Consider the following 20,365-nt stretch of genomic DNA (forward strand, 5'->3'; position numbering starts at 1 on the left):
ACACAAAGAGTCTGTTGTCTTAATGCCTTCAGCCACAGCAACCAGAGTAAAAGAAACTCTCAGTATCACAAATAAATACAAGCAAACAGAATAAATATGCACAAGTCTAACGTATTTTTAGTGTAACTCTTTTTTTTCTTGCCCTATCTATTAGTTTGACAAAGGAAGAGGCATTTCTTTTTTCTAAAACACAACTGTTGAGCCTTACTGAAACAGAATCTCATCCTTATTTATGTTATTTTTGCACAGCCTCTTTAGAGACGAGCACTTTGAATGCACACAGGGAAGCGACCTGAATGAATCCACAATCCACAGAGGAGAGGACTTGAAAGGTGCAGCATCGTTACTGTCTGAAAGGTTTCTATTGAAGGGAGCCGGCATGTTATTTTACATAATATTTTGTTCTCATGAGAAACTAATTAGTTTCCCCTTGTCGGAGAGCCCAACAAAGGACCTCTTTTGTCTGGAGTTTGATGTGACAGATACTAATCAAAATAAAAATGGGAATGTGGCTTTTTTCATGTTCCACCTCAAATGTAACGGCAGAGAAGTAGAGCTATCATGTAAAATGTCAGAAAATTGCCTATTCAAAGAAGAACCTAATTAGCCTACACAAGGAGCACTTTAACAAAAATGCTCAGGAGAACAGATTTGTCAAGCATTATTACACTGCACATAATAAACAAAGCCTCCAGAAAGAATCAAATCCAAAATATCTGCTCTACAAACAGCACTAAGATTACCTGACATCCAATAAGCTCACACAAACACATCTCACAGTGGTATTTTTAGACAGATATGTTAGTCACTGTCATGTGATTGACTATATAAAGTGGAAAGAACATATTAAACAGGCAAATGACAGAATTCTCTATAAATATCTGTACCAAACCGCAGTTATATCAGGAGCATGCTGAGATGGAATGATAACGCACAGACGCCTAATCTTAGCAGGCTAATGCCATAAGCTGAAAATAACTCACCTAAGAATAGCTGACCCACAGAATAAGCAAGGAGCTCGAATTCAGGGGCTCGGTATATCTGTTGTTTGGCTTACAGGCCGATGAGACAGAAGAAGGAGAAAGCCCTGCTCTTCTTGTAGCCTGATAGTTGAATAACCTGTTCTATTGACAGAGATGGAATGTGTCATCCCCCTGCCATCCTCCCATTTTATTTTTGAATGTCCTCACGTTTAGCCCACTGCCTCTGGATGATGTTTTCTGTGTCCTCTTTTGCTTGCCTGAAGACAGACTAAAAGCTGTACTTATCGTATTTTTTATGAGTTTTTTTACTTTACTTAACTGTGAAAATACTAAAATGTTAAAAAAATACAATAGATTAAACAGATAGAATGAACCGCTTTATGTCTTGTTGTAGTCGTTTACTGTTGGCTAAATGTAAATACTACAGAAACAACTCAAAGGTCTGATTTTTTTAAAAGAAAATGAAGCGTTCACATGTCTCAGCTCGTACTTTCTCATGACAAAATACTTCTTAGTAATCCACATGACACTGTTTCCACTGAGCACAATGCTTTAAGGCTGAGGTTATTTTCCATAACCAAGTTTGCATGTTATCAATAGCTGCTTGCTGAAAACAAGAATCAAAGCAAATAAGGTGTGACTCATCTTGAGTCAATACAGTGAATAGAGGTTACTCACACTGATGTCATCCATGTAATTTTCAATTCAATTCTCAGGTCAAAAATAGAACAGTCAATGCCTGTTGTAAATATCCTGAGAGCATCCTCTCCGTTGTCCCCACAGTATTTCTGTCACAGTTTTTCCTGTTCCCTGAAAAGTGCACACTGACATGGAAGCTTGCAAAACACAACATCCCTTTCATGTTCACTGTGACTCATTTTAGGCAACTAGAGCCTGGGAATAGTGTTAACACATCTCCTTCATTTAGTAGAAAAACAACACTCCATGCATGTTAAATTAAAAAAGGATAAACATCACTTTTTGACTCGTAAGATATTTAGAGACAAATAAAGGAAGCAATCCCACTGACAAAGACAAACCATAAAAGCAGCCTTAACCATCGCAAAAGCAAATACCTTGTTTCAGGAAGAAGTGCCTGCTCCTATCACGCTGCTGCTTTGAGTTCTCTTTTCACACAGAATGAGAGACCAGCTGAGCGCAAAGAGTTACGAGTACGTGAGAGAGGGAGAGAGGGACGGAGTGAATGTGTGCAAGAGAGGCACTGAAGACAGCAGAGAAGTAGGAACGGATTTAGAAAGGAAAGACAGAGGCTGGAATGCAAAAAGGGTACAAAAAAAAAAAGAAGGATAAAAACTAAGATTCCTCAGATGGAGTAGAGACGCTGAGCTGTAAGATCACCTGAGTTGTTCACGTTGTGCATCTTGCTCTGGTTGAGGAGCTGCTGGTGTCCAACGCGGCGTTCTGTTGTGGAGAAACTTGACTCGCCCTCGTAAATCGTCTGCAGCATACTCCACTCAGCGCTCAGGTCTCATTGCAAGCCTTGCGTTTCCTGTCACCAAGAGCCACCCCTCAGCCACTCAGGGGAGAGACCACGACAACAGGCAACTCTCTCCCTTCCTCTGTTCTGCCTCCTCCTCTGATAAACCACTCTCACTGTAGAGCACTAACAGACTGCACACTCTCTCTGTGGGGCTGCCACTCTGCCGGTGCCCTGCCTCAGCTTGCTCCAAATACTAAAAAACAGAGAGTGAGGAGAAAATGACAAGTCAAGCCTTTTTTTTCTTTAAAGAAAAAAATCCCTCCTTCAGTCTGTGGCTTTTTCTTCCTCTACACTGAGTGAGAAAAACAGAGCTGAGTGCGAGGTAAGCCGTGTACTGTGCACTGAGCTCCTCGCTGAGGCAGTAATGCAAGCCAGGGAGGGAGCAGGCTTCATTTGCATGTGAATCAACAACTGCGTGGCCCACAGGTGACAGAAATAGAACAATGGCCAGCCCTGGCTAAAAATAGGTCAGGCGAGGCGCGGGGATTGGAGCAGCATTGATGCGTTTAAAAATACCACACCAAACACAGCTGTCTTCTTCAGCTCCTGCCAGAAGGCATGTCTCCTGACTCTCTCTCTGCAGATGGAGGCTTGATTCCCCCCCTCCCCACCTCTCTCTTTTTTTGATTTGTTGAACCAGTCTCTCGCTCTCACCCACTCTATTTATGTCTTCATTTTGTTCTCTCAGGTACACGGGAGCAGTGATCCATTTCTGCCTTGATGTTCTAAAAGAAGAACGTGTAAAGTTTACCTCGGTGCAGCATATTCCATGTCAAAGTTTTTGTAAAAATTGGTGCTTCTTTTTAATGTGATTGGGCATATAGTCAAAGGAAAAATATAACAGTGATTTTCACCTCCCCAAAAAACCTGCATAAGTTCAAAGCGTCAGCTCAAAATCTAATCTTATTTGAATCAAACCCAAACAAGATGCATTAATCATGTGAGATGCCCGGAACCACTGCGTTCATTTTAGTCTGTGCATTAGCTGGGTGTTACGTGTGGGGTTCAGTGTGTATTCAGGGCAGTACTGCTACTCAGGAAGCATGCTTTCAGATAGCCAAGGAAGCCAACTGTAAGATGCCATAACTGCTTGATCGCAATTACATAAAGCTCTCAAACTGTGTCAAGAACACCTCTCCGGGATTACACATCCCATTTCCTTGAATTACCTCTTCTTAATGTATAATTAGAGATGTCTGAAAAAACATAAAGCACTACAAGGAGGGAATTTGAACAATAAATTGTGAGCTCAGTGATGCTTAAAAAAAAGATTTTTCAATTGATATTACATCCCTAACTGGCTGTGATCCATGGTTAATACAACCTGACTCCAGACCATAAAAGTCAAGTCAAATGTTCTATCTGACCACTGATGCAGGGCTGGGTTTGTGGCCAAGCAGCCTGTGCCTTTAAATTTTTCATCTTCCTTCATAATTTGACCTGTCCCCCAGCCAGGGGCGTGGAGCCAGCAAAGCTATTTTTAGGTCCTTAGCTCTGACGACTCGGCTACAGACACAGAGAAGGAGTTTTTACTGTGTTGTTTCAGCTGGACAAACATTTAACCCCTCAATCCTTTTATCACAGCACAACCATGAAGCCAAGCAGGAAATGCAGAGCTTACAGGCTCGACCCAGACATAGAGCAACCCTCAAGCTAATGTATTATAAAGTGCTACTTGATTAGCCATAAACAGAGACAACAGGACTGTCAGTTTACTCTAAATTCATACAATATCTCTTTAATCTCAGAGTTTAAATTATGAATCTAAATGAAATATTTGTATCTATGTTACCCCTGTGCAAATGTTTTTTCTAATTATATATTTTTTAAATGTGGTGAATCCATCATAACCATGAAGCATGTCCCTTTAGTAATAAAAAATTACCAAACAAACTTAGCAAACTCCTGTTCTTGAACTGAATCAGTTTTGGCATTCAAGTGGAAAAAGGATGGTGTGACAGATAACAAGCTTTCAAGTCCAAGGTAATGATGGCTAAAGACCCAGAGCTCCATCTGTCACAGTTTCTGTCGGAGCAGGCGAGCTCTGATCCTGTAGGCTGACCTCAACATCGGCCAAGGCAGAATTGATCAAAAGAGGAAGTAACCCTGTCACATGAATGACAATTATCATGGCAATGGAATCCCTATTTATAAAACATGACAGTGCGATTCTTGTCTCAAACTTTACTGTAACCCAGACATAAAAAGGTCAAAAGCGCGTCGCAATGTGATTTCCCATTATCACACAATACACATTTGTTGCTGTAGAGGGTTTCACAGATTTTTCTCCATAATTAATGTAAATAATTTGTTCTTTATTTTGTCTTTTTAGAAATCCAACTTGTTACTCTGAACTTGATGATGAATAATGAGTCCTCAGTATAGCCCTGACTCACATTGCTAAACTGCCCTACTGCTCCAAAAATACAGCTAAACCAAGACATTTCGGTGGAGCATGTTAGCAGCGATTAACCTACACTTTTTATTTATAACTAGCTTCCTGAGGTTGATGAGGGATTGAGGGATTGGAAATAGCTCTGTCCAATAGGCAGGGTCCAGTAAACCTGCAATGTGGCAAGCCCATTATAGCTCCTACTGCGTCACCGGCGGCCTTTGTCTACTTTAGTCCTATTAAAGCATTTAAGTGTGAACGTCAGCGTCCCTGCTGGAGAGCCACTCCGCTCTGCTCTCCGGGGCCGGGGCGCGACTGTCTGTCACCTCCCTCATATCAAATGCAAACTGTGTGCGTGTTGCGTATGAGTGGCTGTGTACGTGCATGTGTGGATGTTGTGACACGAGAGCAGCAACATGGAGAGAGAAGGGGGGTTAGAGATGAGGGAACAAGTGGGCCAGACCAGTGAAGTGCCCCTAGCAGTTTCTAAATTTAAATGAAAGGCCATTATAGCCTATTTGATTGAACTAGGGATGTCAGAATACAAACCTACACACATGCATCCACACATCATTATTTACTCCTACTCAGTCTTTTCAAATAATTTGTCTATGTAAACAATAGAATAAAAAATAAAAAAATGCTTTCTGTGATTTTTCTCTTGCAGCTCTATTTGAAGAGCCGTGGACAGAACCTGAGGACTTGTTCTTCTCAACAAAACAAGCTTACTCACAACACCACCATCACAGTTCCAGTTTCTGTTCAACTCCCCAGTTCTGCAGCTTAATCACCATAGCACTGCTGACTTGTGACACACTGTGCATGATGAAACCCAGCAGGGAGTCAGACGAGAGAAGGAAGGGAGCTGAACTCAAGTGTTGCAATAGACACTCGGGCTGGACAAACAACACTCCTTCTAACTAATTTGATCCGGCAAGAAAATGTTTTGTTCCCCTTAATAGCGGATGATCCATGTGTGGGAGGGAGTGAGTCAGCCATGTTTTGTTGTTCCTTGTTCTCTGAACTTCAAAGCCCTTGCGTATCTCAGACGGAGGATGTCTATTGTTAAATAAAGCGATTGCTGTATAACTCTTACAGCCCTCTTATGTGATCTTAAACAATATATATTTCTATTGGGTTCTTTTTGATGAAATCCACTTAATCCTCCTCTCTTACTTCCTGCCTATTGCTTGTCTTCCTGCTTGTGTACTTGCAGAATTTCATCATGCCATCCTAGGAGAACTGAGGCGGATGTGATCATTGTCAGGTGATGATTTCTCCAGTCAGAGGGGATCTTCCTCTCAAGAGAGGGTCTTCATATTAACAGCAACTTCTGACGTAACCATGCTGCCCTTTGCCTTTCTGTTCCCTGAGTTTCATCTCTCTGGCGGTTAACTGTAACTCTTGGGGCATCTACGATAGAAGGGAAATTACCTTGGTACACCAATTACCTCAATGCCTGCCATTTTCTTTACATCAGCCCCTAATGAGCCTCTGTTGCTAACTGCAGAATAGTTCCTATCCGTTTAGGTAGTAAAAACACTGGTCCCCTAGCATGCTCTGATAACAACCAACCTCAGTCAGTCGACATGCTAAAAGCCATGGGTAAAGTGTTGTCACTTCAAACAGTCCATTTTCTCTTTACCTTGCGGTCAGTCTCATAAAAGCACAAAGGCGCTACAACTGTTGATTCGATGGTAAAATCCAATTAGCCTGTACATCTGGATGTGTTATGTGAGTGCGTTTCCCACTAATGATTTGGGCGCTCTTGCTTTTATTGGGTTACTCTGTCTGGCGTCCTGTGGTATTTCCTGTTGGACCTTCAGGGTGATATAGAATGCACTTAACAGTTTGGATCAAATAACATGAAAATGCATTTAAAGGGAGTCATGTTTGGTACTTCCTCTTGAAACGTTGCCATCAAAGTTTTTGTGATACAGCTATCAGAACAGAGTCAGAGGGAGCCAGAGTAGCTTTATGTGTTTCTCTCATGAGACCAACAAGGGAGAAATGTGTTGTAAGAGAGACAATATGCATCCTTAAAAGAACAAAACCTTTCAGAAAGATTTGTTCATTCTTGTGCTTTAATCCCTCTATGTGAGATTTCAGAGACTGAACCATAACAGAGTTTCAAAAAGGCAAAAACACAATTTCAAAGCATCCACTTATTGTGTACTGACCTTGGGGTCAGTTTACTTTCTAACTTTGAATAGGTCCCTGATGCCGTGCCTTCATCTGCTGCCATAGGCTTTCTAAAAATAGATGTTGAGCACAAAGGCACACTGGAAACAGAGGGCAGCTCTCTGTATTTTTTCTGATCAATGTGCTCATCTCTGCTGGAAACCATTGATCCACTGTATGTGTCAATTTGACTACGTTGCCGTTGTACAATGTTCACTCATCACAAGCCTATTTTATGTTTCACTTTGGCCTTCTTGCCCTAGCTATCAATCTTCTTAGGATATTTAAAAACAAAAGGCTTAGCATTGACTAAATCCTTTTAAAGATCATTCTGAATGTCAGATGATATTTTAGTGAGCTTTTTTCAAAGATGACCATGGGAAAGTTTTTTTGCTTGAAACCGCAGCATGCAGAATCATTGCATCAGCGGCTCAAAGACCTACATCATTGAAATGCCCGCAGGAGTCAAATGGCTCATCTGTATCAGACAAACACACAGGCCCAAACAGACACTTGTGACTTGGATGGAAGACAGCCAAGCTTAGCTGACCTTAGAAATCCCTGAGGGATTAATAAAAACAAAGGTTCTCTGTTCAGAGGCATCCTTGCAATTCACATCCTGCTAGTTGAGCTAGTTCATGAGTGGATAATCATAGCACCATCCATCCCAAGCGGCCTGCAGCTATTATCTTAATATGATTACCAAATATATATTTTTGGTTTTACCACAGCTTTTGAGAAAACACATTTTATGAGGCTTGTTTGTCCTCTGGCAAAATACCAGCATTGTTATTTCAGTCACAGGAAAAGTACAGGCGCTTTTCATCCAAGTTCCAGATTTTCTTTTAAAGGCACAAATCACACATCAGTGACCTGAATATGTTAGGATAACTCTCAGGGAGAAACCCAGAAAGAAAAATACAATACAATCTTTTGTTGTTCATTAACAGGTTTCGCTTACTGCTTGACTGCTGTTCCTGATTTGTCAATGACCTTTTAAGACTCGTAAAAACACTCCATTCATGGAATTTTAAGGTTTTCTAAAAAAGTGCAACAGGAAATCAAGTTAACTATGGGAAGGGTGGGCTGTCGCTTATTGTCCGAGCCACTTCCACCTACGCCACCGCTTCTTTAACTGACCACAGCACAGTCACAGTACTCTCCTCCTGTGGTGTCTCAAAGGTCCCCAACACAACAATACCTCCGAAAAATAGCTTTTCCTCTGATTATCATGGTAGTGATATGCATACCGGGAAATGTCCCACAGTGCACCCACCACCTCTGTTGCAATGTCAATGTCTGTGCTGCTCCATATGCATAAACCTGGAGGAGCTCCAGATGTATTTTTAAACCCTTTGCTAGGATGACCTTGAGCTGTGGGTCTTATTACAGCATCATATTCATATACATTTTTCCACCACGGTTAAGAATTCACCCTGATGGGCTACCACAGTCTTATGCGGTGGGATTTGCTTGCTGATGTTACACAAACACCCAGCTATAGACAATGTTCTACTTTTGCAATTCCTGTGAGAGCGCCTTAACAAGTCTAACAGCTCCATATTTCCTTTCTCCTCCTGAGAGGCAAACACATGCTCGAGGGGTCATCTCACTTGTTCGATGGGAAAACAACATTTGTGCTACAGTTGTGTAAATCACTGAACAATTACTGTGTGGTGTTTTCAGACTTCAGGGTTCCCCCTCCTCCTGAAACTCATTCTCTCTCTACATTTAGACTGATCAAATACATTTGATGTCACCCTGGCACTACTATTATGTATTGTGGTTTCTCCTTTACTTATATTTTTCTCGACAATGACGTTCCCTGTCTTTGATTCCATCAGCTTCATTGAAGTTGGAGAACACAGAAGTAACTAAGGCAGCAGGACTATTAATTGTAGGCCACTGTCCAAGCAGGGTGATACCCCTGGTGGATCCTTCTGCAACAGTGCACCCTGCAGGTTGATTAAAATAGGAAAAAGAAGTCCAGGTACAAAGAATAGCAAAAGCTGCAGCAGATATTACGATGAATTTTCCACAGCAAGCTCCCTGGACTAGGAAGACAAACACCCTGACACACAACAAACACTGTACTGAAGCAACTGTACACAAGGAATGATGTTACAGATGAACTTACAGCACAGAGGTCCGAGTAGCACTTGTACTGACACTCACTGTGCAAATAAACATGCACAAACAACCACACACACTCATACACATTCACAGTATTCCACATAGAAATGCCACCATGCCGTGCCGGGGTGTGGCTGCAGTCTTACAGACCGACCTCTGCACTCATCTTTTATCCAGTAACCAAACAGATGTTTAATGTTGGAATCTTGAACAAAATTAAAACTAACCAGCTTTGGCTACCTCTTGAATACATCATGTACTGTAGGTATCACCAGCATAAAATACAAACGAAAACTGTTAGCACAAGAGCTTCTCAGAGCTGCGTTTGAAAATCAAAAAGTAGAAATGAAAGTTGAGAATGTGGATGTTTCCTTTTGAAACTACAAAGTATGGAGATTCCTCCCTTTCAAAGAGCAAAAAAAGCCCAATGAATCAAAGACAGATACAACTTTTGTTATACTCGCTGATACAACGTGCCTTGATGTTATTCGGTGCTTTTTCTAGAGGCCTTGAACAAAGCTTTGTTTTTGTGATGACTGTCATTTCTCTTTTCTCACAAAGGTGTGATGCAGCTTTCAAGCCTCACCTTTTGTAAACTCTAAATGTTTTTTTTTTCAGGAGCTTCACTGAGATAATGCCACTCAAAGCTAAAAGGGAGAATTTAGAAAATGTTGTCACCTCAAAGGGGGTAAAATTTTCTGTGATAGGGAAACAGATGGGGCTGGTAAACCTTTCACACCTCTCTGGCCACAGAGACCTTTAAGAGGGCTCCGCTCTTAGATATCCAGCCAGTGTGTCCAATCTCTGTGTAATTCCTGGATCCGTTTGTTCTGCACATTTCACGCCAAGTGGGGAGGGGTTACCGTCGTGACCTCCTGCTGCCTCATAACTCACAGGATGAGCCGAGCGAGGTGACAGGTACCCGTAGATGAAAGGTAACAACAAATAGATGTTTAGCATGACGCAGGGCAGCGCAGTCGGGGGCCCCAGAGGATGATGGGATGGCACTGAGTGACAGACTAGTGGGCCTGCTTAGTCTGAAGTTCGTCTGTTTCTACCATCAGGAAGCACAACCCCACCCTGTGACAGTTAAGTGACAATCTGACTGTTAAGAGTGTGAATGCCAGGAACTCTGAAACACTGCTCATTAATCAACTTCAATGATTCCAGCATGCTCTTTTGACAGACCAAGATCGAGATAGGGTAGGGGCTCTCTGCATGATGCCTGTCAATGGGCAAACTGTCGGTTATGAGTAGATATGCAACAGCACACATAATCCAAGTGAACTCAAAAACAGCAATCCTTTAAATAATAATCTAATGCTGTTGAAGTGAAGACAAAAAATTGCTTATACATGTCTGAAATATGTTGAACAAAAGTCAGAGCACACTAATCTATCTTGAGAACTTGAGGCAGCAGCTTTAATTCTCCCCATTTTTTATCCACTCAAGAGGCCCCTCAAAGACATGAATGATTCATCTCTCTAACTCCATTTGGACAGGAAGTGAAAACAAATGGAGGCAGGTCCCCTCTGAGAGTCCAGAGGTCTGCAGTGAAGCTGAATGAACAACACTGAGAACACTTGGCTAAACCCAACAGGCTCTGAGTCTTAGCTACAACAAGAGCCAGATTCCCCCTCTGGGCCACTGATCTCCTCCTACTATCTATATAAAGAGAAGACTATTGCTCACACATACACTACCTACTCCTTTATTCACTCACAATCCCTGCCACTACTCTGCACACCTTTTAACTTTTCACCCTGAGTGAGAAATACATCATCTCTGTGGTTCGAGCATTGATTGAAATGTTTAATCAACCCCTCAATCAATTCGGGGAACAGCTTCTAACTGCAAAGAAAAGATTAAACAACAAACAATTCAATCATGAGTGAGTGGCTGTTGTTTAGAATAGTTTCAAGGCACTCTGGGCTTCTTTAAAAATGTCTGCACAATGTCTGCTGTACAGCCACAGCTCTGCTTCAACCAGAGCAACCATGGCCAAGGACAGTAAAATAAATAAAGGTGTGAACATGGCTCTCCATTTCTCTTTCATAAAAAAACCCAATAAGATCGATCCCATGACTGCACTCCGCATGCTGCTGTTTAATCTCATAACACATACAACATACACAGAGAAAACTCTACCAGCAAAAAAACTCTGGGGTATCATTGAGTATAAAGTCATCTTACATTCATAATAGAGGGAACATATGCATCTGTGGTTTAATATTAATGTAGATTAACATTGCGTTTAGAGGAAGATGCCTGACCTTAGATTACTGACTTCCAGCATCGCCTTGCTTTCACGTGTTGACGATGTCTCTCCCCTTTAAGAAAACAAGTTTAACAATTGTTATATTATGAGCTGAAAAAATATCATACAGTAGAAACATTATTTGGTTTCATGGTGTAGTATCACACATACAAACTGTAACAATTTGTACAGTTCCAATGAGTACAGTGTGTACAGTGTAATCATACATGATTTACAGTAATTTTAATCTGCTAGCAAAAGAGACCTGGCAGTCTTTTATGTAATAAAGAGTGTCCAGTACATATAATTACAGGTTTTACCCTGTCATTTCACCTTCCTGGTCCTTACAGATGAAGAGAACATAACAATGAGCCACTGCTGAACAGAAACCAGTACCTTCCTCTGGGCAATAACAACACCCCTCTTTCTACAAAAACTCACTGACCCGAGCCCTTTTTTCCAGTCTCAGAGAAATGTCAAGTCCAGACCTAAAACCCGTCTCTTAGAGGGGAACATAGCAGCCAAATATAGCCTGCTCTCCTCCGCCTCCAACCATACATCAGGCTCTACGGGTTCTGCTAACAACAGTGGTTAATTTTGGCCGACTGCCATGCAGTCACTTACTATTAAACATCATAACTTTACAAAGAAAATTATAACCGAGCAGTGGAGTGTACACTGTTGCCTGGTAACCTAATGCCATGTTCGGGATTCATCTTGTTATGGAACAGAAAACACTTACAGCCAGAGCCAATAATAGATCCTCGACCGCGCAAAAAATAGTTTCAGGGTGTCAACAAGCATGGCAAACATGAAACTGAGAAACATATCATGGGTGCTGCATGTTTAAGAAACACTCCTCAGTCCTCTGCATGGGGTTTTCAAGAATTTTGCTGTCTCTGTAATTGTAACCACTGATTACCCTGAAAAATCATTAATCATCTGTCATTTCTCTAGTGAAATGATAGATAGAATGAGAGCTTATTTCCAAGTGTGAAATCCAGCTGAAGCACACATTATGCAGAGTGGCATTGGTGCTGGATACTAATGCCAACACTGTTTTTTACAGTCTTCTTTTTATTAAAATGACAGAAACTGCACCCGATCATAAATATGTGACAGAATCACAAAAGCTAATATATACATTTTTACCTATCACATCATCACAACAACATAATAATAAAAGCTCTGTACTGCTGTCTGCTCCTCTTCAAGCTAAAGAGAAGATATTTGAATGACTACTATTCAAATGTAACAACAGCCTGACACTATTTCTGACACATGACTCCTTCTCAAAGCACACAATCCTATCATTATTCAACTGTGTGACTGTCCTTTATCTTGGTGTGTTTTAACATACCCTCAGACAAGCACACCTGGCCCCAGAAAATCATGTTAATTACTCACACACACCCACACACGCAGAAAACACTCAGGATTGTGTTTTTCCCAAATTTCCTTCGTGTCCATCTGAGGCAGAAGATTGGCTTGATTGTTTCTTCATGTCATACTTTGTGTCACCCAACACCATCACATCTTTTTCTCTACTGGAACTGCAATTTCTGTGGTGTGACATGAAGGCTGCCTTTACACTGTCATGGTCAGTCAAGTATGGCACACAAACACAGGAAATAAACCCACAGTGACAAAGTGCAATTCATCACTCTCATCACTTTAGCTGTGAAAAAGGGACAAGGCATTGTATTCTTCTCACTATGATAAACAGGCCCACTCTCACTTCTTATGTCATCTCAGTGAGTAACAACGTGATTATTTCGAAGGTCCTATTGAATATTCCTGACTTCAAGTTGTCAATTTTAAGGTAACAATAATCCACTGTATAGGTAATGTGCATTATCCTGCAGGGATTTCATACAACATGCTGCTTCTGTTAGCACCGCTTGCCAATTGCACTGCCCAACATGCCAACTTATCAGGTCCAGTGAATAATTCACAGATGCCTGCCAAGATTTGTTCTATCGAAAACATTTTGTCTCATTAACACATTCATTGGTACTATGAAATTATGTGTGAGGCTAAGTGTAAGGTGCTGCTAAAATGACTTTCTCTCCCTGACACAGCTCAGATGGTACCTGCCCCCTCAAGCCATCTGAGCAGTGCAGACATCTGTGAGTGTTAACCTGCCAAGAACTAGTCTAATGTAAAAAGATTATTCATTTTCTGAAATGGAAAGATAACTGAAGGGTCATTTGGAGTGGCTGTGAAAGGATCTTATGTCAAGTATGAGCAGTGTTTTTCTTGTGTGGCTGTCTAAGTGAAAATGTCATGTGGACACAAGCGGGTCTGTGGTTTTTATGTTTTCTTATTACCTTTTTCAGATGAGAGTGAAATGTTGTCATCGTAATAACACCTGTGAAAAGAGCTCTGGTCACCAAAGCCATCATGTATGAGCCATTCCAAAATAACACATGTGCTCAACATGTTTTTTTTTTAGAGTGGCAGGGTGTCCAGGCAAAACAACTGAGATCCAAACTAACTTTAATTCAACTCACATTGCAGCAGCTGCACTGTGAATTAACTTCTATTTAGTTATAAGCATATAAAAAGATACTGGAGACAAAAAAATCCTCCTTACTTTTGGCCTGTTCATGTCTTCATCTGCTTGTGTTTGCAGATCTGGTTGTTCTTTATCTGTAAACACAAAATATTTACCAAAAACACGGCAAATTCAAAGATGTATTAATATCACACAGAATAGTACACTGTACTGTGTCTAGTTAAACGCGTATCACAGATGCATGAGGATTTCAAGACAAACTACTGACTTCCCATTGATATAAGTAGTGTGATCGTGTTCCTTTAAGGTGTGCATGTTAGATGAGATATAAACACATCAAAGTTTTACTCAAAAAATATACTCAATATGATGCATACTGTATAAATCAGTTAAAAACTGGTTCCATCTCAGCAATCTACAGTGCATCAAAATATTGCTTCCATATATCAGTGCATGGAAAATAATTACATAGATTAATATGGATCTACAACTGAACAGAGCTGTTCTGCATTATGAGTTAATTCAATTTTGCATCTTTAAGTATATCACGTTGCTTGACAATGCTGTCCTTTATCTTATTAGAAAATTGAACAAGTACCTATAATTATATTATTTACAGTATAATGTGAATATGCTTCTGTAAGTTATCTACATACATACTAAGAAGAGATAATAGCATACTCAATGTTAAACTATAAAAAAAACCAATTCACGTGTAAACCGTGAAAAAACAGTGTTTCAACCTAGAACATTGATGCGTCTTCTGGACAGCACTTTCACGCCTCATCCATGTTCGGTGAGATCATTCATTCGTAAGCAAGTCTATTTATAGAAGACAGTCTGCACTATAATACCCTCAGCTTGTGACAAATAACAATCTGCGAAAGCAATGATGGTGAAGTCCGTCAGGGGTTCAGCAAAACACTTATCCACTATCTCTGATAATGCTGAGAATCTCACAGCCACAGACAGTGTGTTGTACTGATGCATTCAATGCTGTCCTATTTTTATGGCGGACTCACACTAGCAACACGACCACCTGTGACCCATTGATTAACATGTAATTGCGCCCCTTAGCTGTGTTGAGCGTTTAGGCTAACTATGTTGTCTTTTAACAATATATATTTCCACTCACACAGGCAACTTTGATACAGGCAGGCCACAGTCAAACGTGGATCGTCTACATCTACCCTGAGGACAAGGTTGAAGGCAGGTGTGCAGTGCAGCTGTGCGTGATGACATGAGTGAAGTGGTATGACGAATGAGCTATAAATAGACTTACTTGGTTGAAAAAGAGGAACATATAAAATCCTATTCAAGGTTATAACAGAGCACTCAGTCCACTTCATTGTCCTCTGACAATCTCTGTGATGGAAAGACAAGGGCAGCTCTGGACAATGCCTGTCCTCAGGACCAACTACACATACATGTCCCAAAAAAGAAATGAAGCAGAACTATCTCATTTTTTATTTTCATTTGTTCTATATCTAGTTGTGTACACTCAATCGTATGCCTACACTCTTTTTTATTAAGGCGTATCTAACAGTTGTGTTTTATTCAATAAAACAGTCACATGATAGTGGATAAAGAATACGGATTAAATAATAGGAAGATTAAATTCCAAAGTAGCTCGGTGCATGTACAGAGGTTATTATTTGCTTGTTATTGCATAACACACAGTACCAAAATATCACTTCAACAACAGCTGCATCCACAGACTCTGGTTTGCAGCTATGCAGCTCTAAAAATAACACCTGTAGCGTTTAATGGTGCACAAAAGGAGCATTTAAATGGAAACAGTGCCATCTACTGGTCAAACTGTCATTGTCTTGAAATAGGGAAATGTCAACAACCCAGTATTAACAATTTTAGTGATTAACTGATTTAGATACCCTGGGCTATGCACATGAATTGTCAGATTTTTAATGCCAGATAAGAAAAAAACTGCCAAAAATTATAAACAACAAAAATGTAATGTCCCAGCACTCCCTTCCTCCAAACCCAAGAGGGAACCATAAGTTGTGATAAGATAAGATAAGATAAGATAAGATAAGATAAGATAAGATAAGATATACTTTATTGGTCCCCCATTGGGGGAAATTCTTTTGTTACAGCAGCTTACAACACGGGACAGGGGAATACAACAATGTACTAACATAGTTAAAGAATATAATAACAATAATAATAGCAATGACAAGGGTAAAATAAAATAAAATAAAATGAAATAGAATAAAATAAAATAAAATAGAATAGAGTAAACTGAAATAAAATAGAATAGAATAGAATTAAAAAAAAAAAAAAAGTAAAATGAAATAAAATATGGCAACTATTACAGATGTATACACACTATACACACCTCTATCTGATACATAGGTTTTTATTTTTTTGTTTTATTTTTATTTTTTATTTTTTACTTATCTTTTTATTTTATTTTTTTTATCTTATTTTGTACTTATTGTACTTATTTTGTACTTATTGAAACTTCTTTCTTGATTGTACTTATGTCTGGGTTGCTGTAACAACTGAATTTCCCCCCCGGGGGATCAATAAAGTAATATCTTATCTTATCTTATCTTATCTTAGATAAGGTAAGTTATTGCACTATAAAAAATGCCCCAGGTTATTTAAACAAACATACACAGTATGAAGAACAGTGCGATTCAGATGGATACAATAGTTATTTGTGAATGTGCCAAGTCACATAGTAACTTCCATGTAGTGGAATGAAAGATGAGAACAGATGATTAACAGGACACAGCAGTGCTGGTGTTAAACAGTCTGATTGTAGATGGGAGCTTACCAACTTGGTATTTCTCACTAGAATACATGGGTGTTTGAATTTGGGTAGAAAGAGAGGAAGCTCTATCTCAAGCAGGAGCTCGGCCTGTGTGATTTTAGCCCAGATTATATGCAGATTTGTTACTGTCATAAATCTACAGCTGTCCACAGTCTCACATTTTTATTTGTCACTTCAAAAGCATTTTCAGTACCTCTCTTTTGTTAACTGTTTGGCAAAGTGGACAAACGTCTTCCCAGTTATTGAACAACAAAGTCTGTGTCACTGTATGTTATATTTGTCATCTATTTCCCACATCACTGCAGCACAATGTGTTTAAGTGTTTGTTTACATCTCCATTCAACTTGGCCTTGTTCACAATCAATGCTATTGACAATTTTATGTGTGGTATCTGGTTCTACATCAACACTCCAAGATCAGTGGTGAGAAACCGGCGCTTCAATTCTCTCTCCTCCCTTCATCCGATCACTCGACTGTCCTGCAGCAGCTGGGAATGACCCAGAGGGTGACACCACTTTCATCCTAGGACCTAAACTACCCAGCTGTTTGCTATCCTTCATCCTGACAGGTGGAAAGACAGGGCCACAGCTCAGCATCAGAGAACCTGAAGGATGATCCTGCATGCTTATCATTGTGACTGTCTCATCGCTGGGCAGGACCCCACAGCTGGCACCTGGGCGCTAAGGACCATGTCATTTCTCAGCAGGAGATAGCTAGCCAAGAATGTTGTTAGATTCACAGTCTATACAGACATGTAGACACCTAACTGTCAGCACATTTTATTGTGATTTTGAAAATGTTGTGTTTGCATATACTTGAATATAACTGCAAATATCAGAGTGCAGTGAAAAAGCTGTATTAGAGTGTTTACAGAGTTGAGTGACATATTGTATATCAACCTATGTCAATTTAATTAAACAATTGCCTGTTTTTTCTTAACATATCCATTTATGCTTGAAAGATGTCTTTAAAGATGTTGATTTTGCAGATCTGGAAATCTATTATCAGATATATTTGCCTTATTATGGTTACTACAAGGTCTTTGTAGCAACTCTGAGTAGGTTACATTAAAATATTAGTTTTAGTTTTGCATATTCTTAAAGTTTCTATTTATCTGAAAATAATACCCTTTTTGGTGAGATATCTTGACTCGTAAAATATTGACATTGCTTTTGATGTTTAGACAACTTAAAATAAGGGATCTGACAACAGCATCTAAAGGCTCCAAAGGTAGCATTCAGTGGAGTATAGTTATAACTTTTTTTCTCTCCTCGACACACACCTAATGGTCCTGTAAACAAGGAGGGTGTAAACACAGGGTCAGGGTGCACTCTTAAATAGGGGTGGAGGTATGTGAGTATCCATCTGTTTTCTCCATTTAAAAATTCACGTTTTTTCCTGTTTCTCCTTAATTTAATTTGTGGGAACCCCTCTCCATCTCAGCCTCCACAGTGAGAACACATTCCTTCTGAGGTTACAGTGGCCTTCAGGGGGCTTAAGGACAGATTCAGCAGGATTACTCCTTCAGTATAGGCAACCAACTTACACCCAAAATCATCAACATTGTCGCCCCAACGTTTTCCCTCACCCCTCTCTCTGTGTCCAGCACCTTGAAATGTGAGACTACACTGGAAAGCTGCATGACCCACATTCTTTCACAGGACCCCCTCCTACCTCACTGGGGGTGGGGGGGTAATCAGCTCTAAATCCTACCTGACAGCTTACTTCTTAAAAGCTTCTTTGGGTAAAACATTTTAGAAACATATAAGTGTTAATGGTCAGTTAAATATAGAACCCAAGCTCCATAAGAGTTGGGGCACTGTGTAAAATGTTTACAAAAACAGATTTTGATGGTTTGCAAATCATTACACTCATATTTAATGTAAAACTGTGCAAAGAAAACATATTAAATGTTGAAATGTAAAAAAAAAAAAAAAAAAGATTGTTCTATGAAAAATATATTCTCATTTTAAATGTAATCCCAGCAACATGTTTCAAACAGGACAGGGTATGGTTATCACTGTGTTGCATCACCTCGCCTTTACCAACACTCTGTAAATGTTGGGTATTGAAAGTGAAATGCTGCCTTTGTTGGAATTTTTGTGTCATGATGCACAGAATGTTTTCATTGGAGGCCAAGTCTGCACTGTAAGCCAGTTTAGCACCTGAACTCTTCTACTACAGAGCCATGCTGTTGCTTCTTTCTTCTATTATGCAACGTCTTCCCGAAAAATGCATGGTCTGGGTGGCAGCATATGTTAATACTAATTTTTGTTATAGAGCGCTTTCAATCAAAGTGCTTTACAAAGCTAAAAAACAAATGGAGATTTCAAGAACAGTGAGACACTATTTAACAAACAAAGACACAACAGACCATAAGAAACATTAGCAGCAAACAACAGTAAACAGGTGGGTCCTCAGCTTCGCTTTGAATACATCAACCAATCATGATAATCTAATGTCAACATGGAGACTGTTCGATAGAGTGGGTGCACGGAATGAAAGGGCCGGCTCACCAATAGACTTCTTTCGGACCTTAGAGACCCTTATAAGGCCAGTCCCCTGACAGCGAAGTCCCCGAGCAGGCACATATGGGTCCACCAGGTCAGTTAGATAGGAGGGTGCAGTGCCATTTACAATTTTAAAAGTCAACAGCAACACTTTAAAATCTGTTCTTGCATGAACAGGCAACCAAAGGCAACATACGTATGTTACTCAAAAACCTGTACATGTTGTCCACCATTAACCGTGCTTTCCTAGATGTGTAAGTTGCCAATGGGCACTTATTGATCCTCATACCACTGCAGATGGTGGCTTTTGAGTTCTAGAAGAAATGTCAAATTTTGATTAATCCAATGACAGGACAGTTTTCCACTTTTCCTCAGTCCATCTTAAATCAGCTCGGGCCCAGAGAATTCACTGGCGTTTCTTGTACTATTGATCATGTTCATGGTTTCTCATTTGAATGGTACAGTTTAATCTACATTTGTGGATGCAGTCTTCAGACAATGGCTTTTGGATGTGATTCAGTGCAGAGCACATGCAGGGCTTTCCAATCAGAGAGTTATGTCTGTTTTTAATGCAGTACCCCCTGAGGGCCTGTAGAACATGGCCACCCAGTATCATTTATTGGTCTTTTGTACAGATACTTTTCCAGAATCTCTGATTTTTTTTAATGTTATGTACTGTAGATGATAAAATCCCTAACTTCTCTGCAATTTCAGAGATCCCTGAAGTACTTCCAAAACCAGTCTCTCACAAAAAGGCAAATCTCTTCCAATTTTTTCTTCTGAGACTCACTTCTCTGAAATGCTCTTAGAATACACAGCCACGATACTAACCTGTTGCCAAATAACCTAATTAGATTGAAGATGTTTTTCCAGGTGTTTTTTAAGCATTACAAAACGTTTTCAATGTTTTGTTGATCTTGTTTTAACTGTTATAAATCGAGTTGGTGGCATCAAATTTAAATAAGCATGTATTTTTCCCATACAATCAACATTTGCAATGTTGTCTTTGCATTATTTTAAATGAGCATAGGCTTGAAATGATTCGCAATCCATCAGATTCTGATTTTATCCAAATTTCACACAACTGTATTCA

At 39.9% G+C, this 20,365-nt stretch overlaps 1 protein-coding gene and 1 long non-coding RNA gene across 7 annotated transcripts in view; one reads left to right on the plus strand and one right to left on the minus strand.

Moving 5' to 3' along the window:
• hdac9b (histone deacetylase 9b) overlaps window positions 1-15,345 on the minus strand; it is a 35,184-nt gene extending 19,839 nt beyond the window's left edge. The window contains exons 1-3 of one of the 6 annotated variants that reach the window (XM_034696994.1): window positions 15,248-15,345; window positions 14,044-14,099; window positions 11,464-11,520 (exon numbers count right to left, since the gene is read on the minus strand). Coding sequence is in view for 3 of the 6 variants with exons in the window: in XM_034696991.1 (XP_034552882.1) it covers window positions 2,343-2,451 (109 nt within the window). In the remaining 3 variants the exon portion in view is untranslated. Of the gene's footprint in view, window positions 1-2,342; window positions 3,064-11,463; window positions 11,521-13,777; window positions 13,819-14,043; window positions 14,100-15,100; window positions 15,198-15,247 lie in introns of those variants that run through there. The other 5 variants (XM_034696991.1, XM_034696993.1, XM_034696995.1 and 2 more) reach the window with 5 other exon arrangements.
• On the plus strand, window positions 15,060-17,701 carry LOC117822321. The gene is made up of 2 exons (XR_004633153.1): window positions 15,060-15,217; window positions 17,331-17,701. It is a non-coding gene; the product is annotated as an uncharacterized LOC117822321 (long non-coding RNA).
• Window positions 17,702-20,365: the final 2,664 nt, after the last annotated feature.

This window comes from Notolabrus celidotus, chromosome 12 (genome assembly GCF_009762535.1).
Source record: "Notolabrus celidotus isolate fNotCel1 chromosome 12, fNotCel1.pri, whole genome shotgun sequence".
Taxonomy (NCBI): Eukaryota; Metazoa; Chordata; class Actinopteri; order Labriformes; family Labridae; genus Notolabrus; species Notolabrus celidotus.